The 15,865-nt window shown below is 33.8% G+C and overlaps 3 protein-coding genes across 4 annotated transcripts; 2 read left to right on the forward strand and 1 right to left on the reverse strand.

Moving 5' to 3' along the window:
• Positions 1 to 1,542: 1,542 nt before the first annotated feature.
• LOC133680760 (WAT1-related protein At3g02690, chloroplastic) lies at positions 1,543 to 6,645 on the reverse strand. Of its 2 annotated transcripts, XM_062103740.1 has the most exons (7): positions 5,856 to 6,644; positions 5,734 to 5,781; positions 5,317 to 5,439; positions 3,792 to 3,941; positions 2,735 to 2,906; positions 2,473 to 2,533; positions 1,543 to 2,192 (listed from the first exon to the last, which is right to left on the reverse strand). In XM_062103740.1, exons 1-7 carry the CDS (start codon positions 6,546 to 6,548, stop codon positions 2,090 to 2,092), a joined length of 1,350 nt encoding a protein of 449 aa, XP_061959724.1. In that variant the 5' UTR covers positions 6,549 to 6,644; the 3' UTR covers positions 1,543 to 2,089. The 2 variants fall into 2 exon arrangements, with proteins under 2 accessions (XP_061959724.1, XP_061959725.1); XM_062103741.1 differs by lacking the exons at positions 1,543 to 2,192; positions 2,473 to 2,533 and having other exon boundaries at positions 2,765 to 2,998; positions 5,856 to 6,645.
• A 756-nt stretch (positions 6,646 to 7,401) lies between these two features.
• On the forward strand, positions 7,402 to 8,927 carry LOC133680758 (uncharacterized). Its single transcript, XM_062103738.1, has 2 exons — positions 7,402 to 7,826; positions 7,999 to 8,927. Exons 1-2 carry the CDS (start codon positions 7,532 to 7,534, stop codon positions 8,802 to 8,804), a joined length of 1,101 nt encoding a protein of 366 aa, XP_061959722.1. The 5' UTR covers positions 7,402 to 7,531; the 3' UTR covers positions 8,805 to 8,927.
• A 1,265-nt stretch (positions 8,928 to 10,192) lies between these two features.
• Positions 10,193 to 11,439, forward strand: LOC133680759 (NDR1/HIN1-like protein 6). Its single transcript, XM_062103739.1, has one exon. It carries the CDS (start codon positions 10,408 to 10,410, stop codon positions 11,209 to 11,211), a length of 804 nt encoding a protein of 267 aa, XP_061959723.1. The 5' UTR covers positions 10,193 to 10,407; the 3' UTR covers positions 11,212 to 11,439.
• The last annotated feature ends 4,426 nt before the right edge of the window (positions 11,440 to 15,865 follow it).

Consider the following 15,865-nt stretch of genomic DNA (forward strand, 5'->3'; position numbering starts at 1 on the left):
TTCATTTGAACTTTGAATACCTCTATACCTTTTGCATCTTCAATCACACAATTATTGTCTTCAAACAACACCTTATAGCCTCTGTTAAGTAGCTCAGAAACACTTAATAAATTCTGATTAATTTCAGGAACATATAGTACATCTAAAATTAATTTTAAATTCAAGTGTCCTTCAATAACTACTATTTATTTGCCTTTTAATTTCAGGTGTGCTCCATTTCCCATTCTAACTTTCGAAATAACAATTTTGTCAAGCTTTCTAAAAAGCTTTTGATCATTAGTCATATGGTTTGTACTACCACTATCTATAAGCCATCTTTCTGTGAAGCTAGTGGTGGCCAAGCATGATACCACAAACAACTGCTCCTTTAGATATCGATCCTCATCCATTTTGACTTCTCTTTGTTGTTGTTGAGTCTTGCATATCTTTTTCATGTACCTTAATTGACCGCACTTGAAACATCATGCATCAAGCCTCCACCAACACTTTTTTCTATGGATGATTGTTTTTTTCTTTTTACAATAATGACAAAGAGGAAAGTCTTGAGTATTACTGCTTTTGCTATTTCTGATGTTGAATGCATAACCTCCATGCTTATTGTTCTGCTTTGTTTTCTTGTTTTTGCTACCATGATTATTTTAAGATTTGGCCAAGAAAGCACCCTTCATGTGTCCTTTTTGCCTCATAAGCCTCCTTTGCTTTTATGCCTGCAGTTCATTCAACAATTCTGTCAAGATAATATTTTATAGATCTTTTAAGTTTTTCAAAGATGAAATTGTAGCCTTAAACTTTTTAGGAATTGTTACTAGGATTTTTTGAACAATTCTAGAATCAGAAAAATCAGTATTAAGGAGTCTTACATTGTTGACAATGCTAAGAAGTCTGTTAGAATATTCCTTGACTGTTTTTGATTCTTTCATCTTTTGTATCTCAAATTATCGAATTAAATTCAAAACTTGCATCCTTTTGATCCTCTCATTTCCTTCGTATTCTTGCTTCAAAAAAATATTAAATTTCCCTTGCTGTTTTCAGAGTCATTATTCTATTAAAAATGATAATGAAATTGCTGCAAACAAAATTGCTCTTGCTTTTGATCTTCAATTGGATTGTCTAGCATGGTGGAACTTCATATACTTATTCAACAGCTTTCCACAAATCATTATCATTAAGATAGACTTCCATTCTAATAGCTCATACCTACCTGATAACTTATCCCATCAAACACTTCCATTCTAATAACTGATACCCATCAAACACTGGAGGTGTAATTGTAGTAAATGACTTCATATTAGATATGCAGTGTTAGGTGATACATGTTTAGAGATTGTGTGTTGGCTCTCTTTAATCTTACAAGTCCTCTAAGATAATCTGTTCTGATATAAATTTGTTCGTTCGTTATATAAAGAAGACAAAGCAGGTCTTGTATTTCTTTTAATGCAGAAGATTATATCTTTATTGAATATCAAAGCATTTATTTAAACAATATGAATAAAACTTAATTGGAAGATTTTTTTTTTGTTACATGAAAGAAAGAACTGGTCATAGCCATAAAAATAACAATAAATAAAAAACGAATTCTGCTTCATGAGTCATGCTTACAATATATCTACATCAGAGACCTCACTTAAGAAATATATGAACATCATAAATAAAGCATGTTCTGAACCTTTTCCTATGTTAAAAAATTATAACATGGCAACAATAATTATTTACAACGCCCTGGAAGATGACGCCATCAGTTTTCGTGTACCTACCAAAAGCAGCAGACCAGTTTACTTGGTATGAAACTGATTAACCGACATGATGACAGTTAGTTCTTGAAGTTTGGAACCCAACAAGTGCAACCAGAACAGTTTGCCTGATACAAGATCCCCAAAACAGTCTCTTAGCCTCGAGAATTGAGAGAGCTTCCAGCATTCACAGCACATCTTGAAAGCCATCAACTTTCCTTATAAACTTGATTATTGAACTTCCTTCCAGATACATGCTTTTAACATGCCTTAATACAAGGGTAGAGCCAACATGATCAAAATTAATTGGTCCTATTCTCTGTCTGCATCTTATATAGCCCCTCACTCTCACTAATACATCACTCATTACTGTTCCGATAATTAACCATATATATTGCAACCACAGTAACAATGGCCCCAGCCAGTTGCAAGGGTGAGAAAGTTTCCCCAAGATATAGAAACCTGGGGTTGGAAATCAAACATGAAGAAACAAATCAGACAAACACTATGATATATAATGCATCATACATCAGTACTTGGCCCTAGCTGCTACCCAGCTCATCTTTTGTGTGTTATTCTTTTCCATATGGATTGAGTCCAGGCAGTGTAATAAAGTTTCTCATCCATATCTTATGTTTGCAGATCTTTCTGTCTAATATTGTTTTGTGTAAACAAGTTAGCCCAGGCAATATAATCAAGTTATATCTCCATCTCTTATGTTATTCTGATTGATGGAACTTACCCAAAAATTGAAGCAAACATTGGGGTTAGGAATGTGAGGGAACTGAGCTTTGTCAAGCTACCTGAAAAGCATCAGCGAAGGTAGATTAGTTCAGGAAAGGATTCTCAAGTAACCCTGGACAGATTCAAAGAAATTATGCAAACTTAAGTTTAAAAAATACAAAATAGATAATTTGAACCATGGATCATATGGACAACTTAGTTTTAATCAACAAAATGAAACATAGTAACCGACCAAAATGAAAAATTAAGTAGACTTCAACCTTTTGTTGCACTGTAGAAGTACACTCCATAACTAATGGCACTTCCAAAAATAGAGGTATAAAGTAGTGCCAATATATCACTTGCTGTCAGGTCCTTGAGACTTAAACTGAAGGCAGGATCATGGTTGAGAACAGAGATCGCAAGAAGAGGGAGACCACCGATAACCATATGCTGCAAGAATAGTTTCATGTGAGTTAGTCTGTCAATCTCCATTCCTTTTGCTTTGAGTTCATCACAAAGCCAAAGTGAAGAAGCGGGACATCCTACAACATTTGAAAGCGCAACAACTTAATTATTTGAAGATCCATCACATCCAAGTTACAATAATGGGCAATTTTATTATCACAATACAAACAGAGCCCAGTACCCAAGCAATTCAGGAATAAAACTATCATATCATATCTTCTTGCAGGCGAGAAAGCATTGCTCTTCTTGCATGTACTGTCTATTAAGATATTAGGAACCAAGAAAAAGTGGTCATCTTTTGCTTGGAGCATATGGAATAGACCTTTTGATTTATGTGGTCAACAGTGATTAATCTTAGGAAAGATATAAAAACTGGCATTGCTTAACTTAGTGTGTTTTAAGAAGGGCAATGACCGTATTATTCTCTGAAGGTATTTTTGTTTGTAATGATGTGCTGGCAGAAGAATCACATATGAATTTTAAGAAATTCTGGAATTGTCAATAATCAATCTCTTTTCTAGCAGTTATTATAGACAAATATATTACGCTAAGCTCCCTCATGCTACCCTTCATCATGGAGCCTTTTCCAAGTCGTGTCCTTAGCTTATATTCAACAGGACTGGAAAGTTATTTGTTTATATTCTGTATTGCAAATGATGTGTTTAGCTGTCTACTCTCTCTCTCTCTCTCACACACACACACACACACTCATTGAAATTTTCTTCCTTTAACGGAGAAAAAGAGACTATGGAATAAGCAGATAAAATATAGAAAAAGAAAAGAAAAGGACCAACTTGCAATTATCCATGTTAATTATCAAATCATGGCACAAATGATGGACAACTTGCTGAGTGATTCAAGATAACATACCCATCCAGTTGCCATAACAGGATCGGAGTACTTTGAAACCCATCGAACCATGACCGTGCCAACTGCCATGCTCTGAGCAGCAAGAAGCATCCACCATTCTCCACTTCCCCACAGGGAAAAATTGCTTTCATCAAATGTCAGAGTAGGTACCTATTAAATATAATGTAAATAGGTGCTGGAAAATCATGTTTGCTATGTCTCATCTAGGAAATCATATTTGCTATATCTCAATAAAAGAATGTAGCAAAAAAATACTTGTAATGCATCATATGACTGGCAGCATAGTTAAACAGCAAAGGAAAGTGACAAGTGGTGATTTGAGAAAGTAATAATGACACAACTTTTGTTGATGATGTGGTTAGGGGGGCTTACTAGGGTGGAACATTCAAGTAATGTCATCCATGATAACTAGATTAAACAAAATAAACTGAAAAATAGGGTAAAATATTAACTCAACCTCAACTAGCCTTGATCCCAAGGAAGTTGAGTTCAATTATGTGAATCATTTTCCTCTATCCAGTTGTGTTAGGAGTTAAACAATTTGTCAACTGTTGTAAGATTACCAATAAAACATTTACCAACTTAGATTATCCATTTTCTTGTTTACCTCTCCCTTTCCTTGCCAATACTACTTCAATCCAACTAACCATCCAAACCATCTTATGCTACACTTCCTTTTTTTTTCTTTTGATGAGTGTCTCCCACACCTTCCCACACATACACTCATTTCTTATTTGGTTCTTTCCTATGTTTCCTGACATCTATCTTAATATTCCTGTCTCACTATGCTCATTTAGTTAACATTGCTCCCTTTTCACAGCCAAACAGTTGCTCACATAAAGAATGGCTGGACTGATTGAGTAATTTAAATTTATCCTTCAATCGCGCAGCACTCTACCTGCACTGCTCCATTTCAAAACACCTTGACTTGACTCTATGGGTAAAAAATTCATTGATGTTCTCTTCCTTTCGTATTACAAAATGTGAATCTTTTAAAATATTCAACTGCTAGATCTACTCCATCCAAACTTACAACTCCTCTTCCACTGAAGAAATTCTAAAGCTGCAAATGATACTTTTCATTTTGGTCCTGCTCAGCCTGAAGCTTTCAGACTCTTGGCAGTCCATAGATTTACTTCAAGTTTTCCCAACTCTAGCTGCAGCTGATGTAACTAATCCCAACTCTAGAATAACATCTTCAATATTTTTTATTAGCTCACCAGTGACCATAATAAAAGAAAAAAGAAGAAGAAGAAGAAAGGAATGAGAGACTCAAAACTGATATTCGGTGTCATACCCAACAATCCTCACTTCTCAACCATCCCTCCATAAACTAAAAACAAAAAGTTGTTACATACATATTAATAGCACATCATAGTAAACGAATGCCTAACAAACATCTATAAGAACCAACAAGAACATATGCGTGACATTTGAAACTTCATTCCTCTTCTTAGAAAATTCCTCAACAAGTACATACAAGTTAGGTAACTTGCATCAACGTTAGCAGAAGTGAAGTGTTTACCTCAAGAAGTAAAAGGCCTATGACACCAAGCACAAGGCCTGAAGCTCCAACGATCCCAATGGACTCACCAAATAACAAGTTAGCAAGTATAGCCACTGTCAGAGGTTGCGAGTCGATTATGACCTGCAGTATGAAAAAAAAAAAAATCCACAAATGACACTCCTTTTGTTCTGGAGCAAGAAGTATGAAATGCATTGAAGAAATGAACTTCGCTTATTTGCAGCCAAAAAAAAAAAAAAACGATTTCTTATTTTTGAAAGATGAAATATTTTCTTATATTAGAACAATGTTCCTCTTTGGGAATTCAATTCAATAAAAACATTTTGAGTGATCAAAATTGTAAAAATTCTTGCAAGTTGAAATATGAAACAAAAAGAGATTAATCAAATAACAAGGCAAAATAGAAAAGAAACGTACACTACCCAAACCAGCAGAAGTCCTCTGCAATCCTTGAGCAAGAAACCCCTGTTGCAGTTACAATTAATTACGTAATTATTAAGAAAGAAAGAAAGAATGAAAGAGGATTCGTGAGTGAAGACCTGAAAACAGGAGGCATCAACAAGGGCAAAGAGAGTGATGGCGAGCCAAGCAGTGAGTCCAGAAGGCAGAAGCCTCCCTTTGAATCCAGCAAAGGCAACCAAAAGCAAGCCAGCTGGAATGAGGCGAAAGGAAGAGACAAAGAAAGGGCCAGTGAGGGGCAAAACCTCCTTCATTGCCACCATAGAAGTGCCCCAAAAGAAGAAGGGAGAGACCAGCACTGCAGTCTCCGTTATCGTTTCAATTAAGCTTTCAGTTGCTGTTTCTCCCTTTTCTGTTGACGACAATTGGATGAGTGGAGCGTCGAGGTTGGGTTCGGATACGAGGCACTCCGAGTCAAGGCCTGTCCCCACGCAATCAAGATCACCACCATCATCTACAGGTTGTGATGATGATGATTCGAATTCCAATTCAGCCTTTCTACTACTGCTTGTGGAGCACTTGGAAATGAAGTTGGCATGTCTGCTTCTGCTTCTTTGACAAGTATTAGTAGTAGTAGAAGAAGAAGAAGAAGGTGAGAATGGAAAACTGAAAGCATGATTTGGAGACGCACGCTGTGAAAGATGAGGAAATTTAAGGGGATAATCATAAGAGAAATGAGGATGAGATAAGGAAAGAGAAGCAGAGGCAGTAGGGAGGAGGATAGAGCAGTTGGTCAAAGAAGATGCAGAAAACAAGCTCAAGCTTCCCTCCATCTCCTTCCTAAATCCAAATCCTACCTCACAGATATTATCGCTGCTTCAGTAGAGATTAGAGAAGGCTAGAGAACGAGGCAGCCAGTGATGAACTAAGCACCTACACGTGACATTGAGGCCTCCAATAAGTGGATTATTAGACAACCTCGGCCCGATTTCTCCTAGCCCTCACCATCCATATATCGAAATCATGCAAATAAGCTTCAGGCCCATTAAAAAGCGCAATTTCAAAAATGGCTCCCCTTCTATCGCGAGCAACGAGCTTCAAGCCCATAAATCAGCCCAAATGTTAAAAAAAAAACTAAGCAGCTGACTTGTATATTATAATACTAAATTAATTAAGATCAGAAATTGGAGCATGAATTCTGGAGATAAATTTTGGTGGGAATTGGAAACAAAGGCAGATACATAAACAGAGAGATGGATCCAATGTCGAAAACCAGCCTATGAATATATACCTCAACTGGCAGTAAAGCTACCCTCCCCCATAATATCTCGTGTGTGTTCGAGTCTCTCTTTTGTAATAGAAAAAGAAGAAGAAGAAATTAAGACCACATGACGAGAATTATTCCAGTAATACTTCAACTCCTGCAATGAATTCAGAGAGGAGAACTTCATAGCGAAAGTGGACTACTAATTGCACATGACCAAGAAACACAAAAAGTGGCGCAGATGCCTCTGCGGCATGCACTTCCCAATGATCATAACAATTATTGAGCAAAAATAAAAGGAATCTGATGATCAATCGATCGAGTTTCAATTTAAAAAATGGATTTGACTAATTGCTAGCCTATCAATTTTGTCCATTATAATTAACCAAGATGCTCATCCACATCATGCTATGCAATGTATCCATCGATCTAGCTATAAATTGACTAGGCTTTCTCTTCGATTCTACGTCGCTTCAGGTCTGATCAGCTGGTAATTAACTAGCTGCTAGAATATCATAAACATAATCAGCACAGTACTAGTGTGTGTCAACCATGACCACTATCACTTCAGTTTTGTCCCTCTTGTTCTTTCTTTACTTTCTTATTGCCAAGTCTCATGCAGACAACATTGGAGCTGCCACACCACCACCACCACCACCACCAGTGTCACCTCCAGATGGTTCTGTGGAGTTCCCTGAGTCAGTCTACTGCAATCAGTTTAATTCAAAATGCTTTGGCCAAATCATTTCCTGCCCCTCCCAGTGCCCTACATTCAAGCCCTATGACCCCAAGAATAAAGGCTGTTTTGCAGATTGTAACTCCAAAAAATGTGAAGCCATTTGCAGAAGTAAGTGCTTAATATATTCCTAATCCTAGCTAGCTTTCTTAGGTCATATATATTTTAATTAATTTCTCATGACTTCACTTGCTAGAGTAATGAGCATTCATCAATTTATACTATAATTCTTAACTTAATTAATTGTCATATATTAAAATATTTATGGTATATCTTGTTGCAGCTCGCAGGCCAAACTGTAATGGTATAGGTGCAGCCTGTTATGATCCAAGGTTTGTTGGAGGAGATGGTGTCATGTTCTACTTCCACGGCAAGACAAACGAGCATTTTAGCTTAGTATCTGACTCTAATCTTCAAATAAATGCTCGATTCATTGGACGCCGACCTTCTGGAAGATCCCGTGACAACACATGGATTCAAGCCTTAGGTCTCATGTTCGACTCTCACTCGTTCACTGTAGGAGCAAACAAGGTGGCACAATGGAACGACCAAGTGGACCAACTCCTCTTCACCTATGATGGCACACCATTCAACATTCCTCAAGGTCACCTCTCTACTTGGACTAGTCCTGACCTAAATAATATTGTGGTGGAGAGGACAACAAAGTACAATAGCGTTACAGTTACATTGCGCAATGTTGTTGAGATATCTGTGAAAATTGTTCCCATAACCAAGGAAGACGACCGCATACACAAGTATGAAATACCATCCGATGATTGTTTTGCACATTTGGAGGTGCAATTCAAGTTTTTTAATCTGTCAGAGAAGGCGGAAGGTGTCTTAGGGCAGACGTATCGTCCGGATTTCGAGAATCCAGTGAAGAGAGGGGTTCCAATGCCAATCATGGGCGGGGAGAACAAGTACAAGACCTCTTCTCTTGTATCAGCAGATTGTAACTTGTGCATTTTCTCACCATCCTCGAAACCTCAATATGCAGCTAAACTATTGGCATTGAATACCGATTCCACTTTGGATTGCACTAGCAACACAGGTAATGGCCATGGATCAGTGGTTTTTTGTCGTCGGTAGAGTCTAGGGTTCATCCATTAGTATGTATGTGCTGCGATTTGAGTTGTTTTTCTGAATGCATGGTGGCGATTTGCTACCATCTTTTTAAGTAACGCTAAATATTAAAAAAAGATATTATTAGAAGTTTTTTTAAAAAATACACATAAATCATTGATAAAATTCATTATCAATGAAATTCACTTGCAAGTCCTTGAAATAATTCATGTGCATTCTTAAGAAAACAAAAATCATTATCGCATCCTTTTCTAATGCTTAACATTAGTATCTTAGAATAAAATTAGCATATATACGAGCCATGATGCACGCATTCATAATTAATTACTTGATAAAATAAATAAATAAAACTCAAGGGCTGAGATGAAAATAGGCTGGTATAAACAAGGATCAAAAGCGAGTTTTTTTTTTCTTGGACGCTGAATGCATGACTATAATATTGAAATGTCTTAGAAATAAAGGACCATGTAGTTCTGCCCCTGATATAGGTTGACATTCTGAGTATGAAATGAGATCAACGTGACGGAAGGCATGAGAGATCGATGATGGAGGCCTGGTCTTCGGAATGATAATTAGTCAACAAGGTTTAATTACGTGTATTATAAAAAAAAAAACAATAATGTCGCCATCATCATCATCATCACCATCAGATTACCTAATCTGCAAAAGTAACAAGCAACCTGCAGGCGTAGTCTTTGATTGATTAATTAATTACACGGAAATATAATCTTTCCATGACCAGTGAATGGAAGTTTCTACTTGAAATGGATCCTAGCATGTTGGCCCAGTCCGGAAGTATCATCTGCAATCGCATGTGATACCTCCTGGATTGATGATTAATGTCACTCGTTTGTATTAGACAAATATTATATGTACTCCCACCACAATATTATACATTAATTAATTAACTAATCCTCAAATAATATGTGATCTGATCTATCTTTTCTAATTTAATTAATTATGATTTAGGGTTTAGGTCTTCGATATTCTATTGTAATCAAGCACTATATATATATATATATATATATATATATATATATATATATATATATATATATATATATATATATGTTTGAGTGTGAGGTTTCTTTTGTTGACTTGGGAGATGCCATTCTTTTTATACTACAGAAAGCGGATACACACCAAGTCTATATATGTTCACAAGGAGCCACTTTATGGTTATTATTGTTGTCTCTATTCTATTAAAAAAAAAGAAAAAAAAAAGAAGTAGAGGAAATTAGCTTTTGTGATGTGTGTGAATGAATGCTTCGGTATGATCTTAATAAATGAAGGTTCCAATATAATTCAAAAGAAAAAAAAAAAAGTCAGGAAAGACTCAAACAACACGCTGTTGAATTCTGGATGCATAAAGAGAGAAGACTAGTCAGGCATGTGATCGGTGCTAATCTCCTGACCCCAAGAAAAACCTGCAGCTTGAACATTAATTAACACAGGGGCTTCCTAATTTGCCCTGACCTCTCTATGTACCAAGATAAAGTCAAAGAAGGGCAGCTTCAATGTTAACCAAATATCTAACTAACTTGTTCTCTATATCTACCTTCCAAATCTGTGAACAATCCACCCATCGATCCATAGACCGACCGATAATATGGCAGATCATCAGAAAGTTCATCCTCTCAATACGAGTAGCACCCATGACGATCGACCATTAGATGTCGAGGCACCACAGTCGCCCAGGGTTCCATTAGTGCCCCGGGGCTCCTCCAAGTCTGATCAAGGTGATCCAGCTGCACATATTCATGACCACCATTATCCCCCTTTTCAGCGTACAATTCCGGTCACTCACACTAAACCACCCAAGAAGAGAAGAAGCTGTTGTTGCAGATTCTTGTGCTGGACGCTCTCTCTTCTCTTGCTCCTCATTCTTGTCATTGGAGCTGTTGCTGGAATTCTGTACCTTGTCTTCCAACCCAAACTCCCCAAGTTCTCCATCGACACGTTGCAAATTACCCGATTCAATCTCACTACCAATTCCAGCTTATCTGCCACCTTCAATGTCACCATCACTGCTAGGAATCCTAACAAGAAAGTGGGCGTCTACTACGAGGGTGGGAGCCATATAAGCGTGTGGTACACAGGCACAAATCTATGTCAAGGGTCGTTACCAAAATTCTACCAGGGTCACAGGAACACCACCGTGCTTAATGTGTTGTTATCAGGACAAACAGATGATGGCAATACATTGCTCACTTCATTGCAACAGCAAAAACAGCAGACTGGAATCATTCCTTTGAACCTCAAGGTGGACCAGCCTGTGAGAATCAAGCTTGGCAAGCTGAAGCTCATGAAGGTGAAGTTCAGGGTCAGATGCAGGCTAGATATCGACAGCTTAGCTGCCAATAACGCCATTAATATTAGAAATAGTAGCTGTAAGTTTAGGTTTAGGCTATAAATTAATTAACTTTATTATTTCATATTTATATTATCTTTTGATCGTGTATCATGCCCGTATATAGGGGCCATTGATCAAAAAGCAGGATTTTTCCTAGCTAATTTCCCCGCTTCTCGTTAAAGGCTGGAGAATTATATTTTTATATGATTTTTTCCTCCATGTCTTTGTATCGCTATGTATTATTTCGAGTGCTGTATTTAATCTTAATATATAAGATTTTTACATTAATTTGTAGTTTAAAACTGTCCAACTTAAGTTTTTTTTCAATTATTTTTTTCTCACTTAAATTTGAGAAACATCTTAATTAGAATTTACCATCTGATGGTTAATAAAAATAGTTGATATCATGCGGTGCAGAAAATAATGATATGTATACATAATTAATTGAAAAAAATCTAATTCAATACCAATGCAAAGAGAAATGGGAACGCATATAGTTAAGATATGGCTGGTGAAATCATAGGCCACGATAGTACTATCTATATTAATAATTAATGAGAATTCTTGATCTTTTTCAATATCTCTCAATTTAAAAAAAAGGATTTGAATTGCTAACTTCTGATCATTGATAGGATCATTTTCTTATGTTTTGTAATTAAAAGAATTTATAAAATGAATTGTTATTTACAACTAGATTCTTAATAATTTGAAATTTGGTTTTTCATTAATTATATATATCTTATAATGAAATAATTTCAACAAAAAAAAAGAGATATTTAATTATCACAAAAATGATGTGATGTGATTTTTTTTTTAATTTATGGCTTTGGGTCTTATTTTAACTCATTTATCTATATAACTGTTAATATTTGAGGTTTTTTTTCTTCTTCTCAAATTATTTAGTGTCTAAAAAGGATCTATTTCTAACCTTATATATCAAAATAAGGTGGTTTTTTTTTGTCACGCAAGCATTAATTAAAGTAGGTAGTTATTAATTACGATATCATAGAAGAGGTTAGTTAATTATTGCTTAACCTAGCAAATATCTATGAGATTCGAAAGCATTCTCTCTAATCTCTACACCTTATTTGGAATACAAGAATAAATAAACCTAAAAGGAGAATTTCTTAGTAACACTGTTTCATTTTTTAAAAATAATTTTTACAAATTTCTAAACCCATGCACTTCAACTATATTAACTTGAATCTTTTTTTTTCTTTATCAAAAAAGAAATATTTTCATTGACCCATGAACCATACAGGAAATTAATAGAGGCCTTTTAAAAAAAATGTTTGTTACATTCAAGAGACTGGAAAGTAAAAACAAGATTTTGGACATTAATCATTGAATAAGAGCGCTTGAAAACATAAAACACTAAATTTAAATTCAACAAATCAATATGTATAATTGATTGTTGAAAAAATATGTGTTTTGTTTAGAATGTATATGAACTACCTAATGATTAAAGATACAATATATATATGATCATTGTAATAAAATCTTATGAAAATACCATAAAAACTATACAAAACACAAATAATAAATTTAAATTCAAAAAATGTAAAATAAATCATAATAATTAGCAAAACAATTGTGTGTCATATGATTAATATAATAAAATATCACCAAAATTTCAGGAAATATTAGTACTTTATTTTTTACAAGAATCATTTATTAGGAAAAAAGTATGCCTTTTCTAAAATAATAATAATAAAGAAAAAACAAGAATCACCCATGCAACAACAAAGCATTAATTAGCTAGTAAATAAGAAATAAAGAAAGAAAAAACGCAAAACCAAAGCTGGCAGAATTTTAAAAGGGAAAAATCAACTAAAATTTTTAGATTCAATGTTTATAAATTCATATTATATTATTAGACTAATGAGTAAGAATATTTATTTTATCAAAACAAGACATGTTAAATATAAAAATATTTTCAAGAAAAGTTCAATATCCATACAAGTTTAAATTTATAAGTAAGCAAACTAATAACTTATGACAAACATGCTTTCAAATAAATATAATTTAAAAAATACTAGTATTTATAGTAAACATATATTTAATTTTGCAATTAATATAAAATCAAAGTCCTAACATGTATGTTAAAAATAAAATTATTTATGCTTAAATCAAAATAAGAAGGGTAATTACTTGTTTAAGCACTTTAAAGTAATAAATAGCTTGTTAGTGTCAAAGATGAATTCTTTATCTTTAAAGTTTTATTACTCCTCACTTGTGGAATTAAGATGTTTGCAATATATGTCTTAAGATTTCAACAATACTACCTTAATTTAGATGCACTTATAAATAAGGTATTTGAATCAAAAAATATAAAACTCAAATATCTCTCAATAAGATTGATGCAAATCTCTTAATTATATGGTTCAACAACACTCAATAAAGTTCAAATACAACTCAGAAAGCCAAAAATCAATTTTAATAGATTTATTACCCAAAGATAACCTTGTATCTAAGAACCAAAGGTATTAGAATAAACTTGAACCTAAAGATAATCATGTACCTAAGAACATGGAGTATGCGAATGACACCACGAAGCTAGTTAATCTTCGATAAGTCGGATGTACGATCTTTGTCATTGCAAATAAATGATGTTTTACCACAAATTTAAAAGGAAGAAGCTCACGTTTATTATCACCAAGCTACCAAAATCTGCAGCTTTAAAAACATTATGTAGTCCTCTCTAAATAACCCTAATAGATTCCTTTTAAGTTGCAAGTCATTGGATTCGAACTAGAAATCAACTAACATAAATTCAATAATGAAATAAACCCCTAAACAATGTTTAATGGGCTAGAATAAACCCAAATTAAAAATAATTTTTCAACATTAAATAAATAAGATAGGATAATAAAAACAAAATCGTCATGTTAAAATTCATTAATGCAGCCAAAATCTTTAAGCTCTCCTGAGTGGTGTTTTATTCTAAACTCTTAGTATAAGAATTCAACTAAGAAACTTTGTTTTGATTGCTAGAGTTTTCTTTCTTATATTGTCTTCTCTTAATCTCTTTTGATGTTTTAGGAATACTTGAAAAGTAAAGAAAATAAATCCAAGAGAAAGATCCCCTTAGATGTTGCTACATCAAGTTCATGTGGGACTTGAAATCCTTGCAAAGTATAGACTCTAATTCTTCAATGAATCCAAAGCCACATTAGGAACCTTTGTAGCCCAAGTTTATGCATAAATTTAGGGCCTAAACAAATCTAATTTAATCTATCTTTACTGTTCAAAATTAACTCATTATAGATGTAGATTGATTGGGTCAGAAATAACAAAGAAAGAACACTTTGTTGACGAATATGCTAAAACAGTAACAATAACTTCAACCAATTTACATAATATGTTCTTTAACTCTTGTTGACCTGAAATTCTACCATAATATATTTTCATATGTATCCTATCTCCTTGTAAAAATTTCAACTTTATCTAATTTACAATTTGAGAGATATGCTTAATCTCGCAAAACTAGTCAATAAGCATTAATTTTAAGACAAAGCTCGGACCTAACTTGAATCTAAGCTCTAGATTTGGGAGGAAGACCATAACTTAAAATGAGAAGAAAACACTAAAATATAAGGTAAGGAAGAATATATAAAAATCTAAAAACTCAAGTTGTAAACTCTTCTTTCACCTTTTTTTTTTATAGTGAATTTTGGTAGTTAAAAGGTTGGAGAATTAATAAGAATCAATTCTCATTATTATCAACATTTAACTAGCCACCATAAATCAATAATTAAATTTAGAAAAACCAATGGTTCTTTGAGATTAATTTCTCATTCATCCATAATCTATTTAAATCAAATTTCTAACAAAATTAAAATCAATATGATAATAACACATATTTTGAACATCATTATCATGAAAAAGACATCACATTCATTTTAGAATCCAAAATTTGGTTTTTTTTTTTATGTGAAATCATGAAATTTAAAAAGAAAAACTAACAAGTTCTCATGATTTTTTTACTACGAACTTAATCTCCACAATCAGATCAAGTAATGCGAATTTCTAAATTATTTCATATTAACAACCCATCATGATTGAAAAATAGTCAATCCACTATAAGTCGTTGAAAAGCCAACACCCAATTGTTGGCATAAGTTGTCAATAAAGGATTTTTTTTTGAGAGATTATAAGAGTTTCCTTTGTTATTTGGTTTCCACTTATTATAAAATACCAGTTAATTATAGCTTGGATTTATGTATGACAATAATTACCTATCTAGAAGAGGTTTTCTTTATACATATTATATAAGTATAGTCTTGTATTTTATAAGTGATATAGAAGTTGATATCTTTTATCATGGTATTAGAGTAAAAGTTCCAAGGCTCTATGGGTTTTTTTAGCAATGATAGAACAATCTCCTTTACTAGAGAGATTCTAAGGGAAGAATCCAATTCTTGCAAACCTAACCACTAAAATATCATAAATGTTGAACTAGACATCTACCTCATTAAGTCAAGACTTGGTGCACTAATTAGGATTAAGCTGGATGACACCAATTATGGACTTTGGTCCCAGGTTATTGAGATGTACATCTCAAATAAATGCAAATTGGGATATATAAATAAGGATCTTCCACAACCCTAAGAGAGTGATCCTAATTTCATAAAGTGAAAAATAGAAAACATAATGGTGAAAGGATGACTGATTAATTCAATAGATCTAAAACTGATTTGTAACTACATCAGAT

The sequence above is a fragment of the Populus nigra genome, unplaced genomic scaffold (assembly GCF_951802175.1).
Source record: "Populus nigra unplaced genomic scaffold, ddPopNigr1.1 SCAFFOLD_142, whole genome shotgun sequence".
NCBI lineage: Eukaryota > Viridiplantae > Streptophyta > Magnoliopsida > Malpighiales > Salicaceae > Populus > Populus nigra.

Excerpts from the sequence above, each read along its gene's own strand:
- LOC133680760 (XM_062103740.1), bottom strand. The coding sequence starts at position 6,548 with ATGGAGGGAAGCTTGAGCTTGTTTTCTGCATCTTCTTTGACCAACTGC. Across the intron at positions 3,942-5,316 it reads TAGGCCTTTTACTTCTTGAG|GTACCTACTCTGACATTTGA; the intron begins GTAAACACTTCA and ends TATATTTAATAG. Across the intron at positions 2,193-2,472 it reads ATGTTTGCTTCAATTTTTGG|GTTTCTATATCTTGGGGAAA; the intron begins GTAAGTTCCATC and ends TTCCAACCCCAG.
- LOC133680758 (XM_062103738.1), top strand. The coding sequence starts at position 7,532 with ATGACCACTATCACTTCAGTTTTGTCCCTCTTGTTCTTTCTTTACTTT. Across the intron at positions 7,827-7,998 it reads ATGTGAAGCCATTTGCAGAA|CTCGCAGGCCAAACTGTAAT; the intron begins GTAAGTGCTTAA and ends ATCTTGTTGCAG.
- LOC133680759 (XM_062103739.1), top strand. The coding sequence starts at position 10,408 with ATGGCAGATCATCAGAAAGTTCATCCTCTCAATACGAGTAGCACCCAT.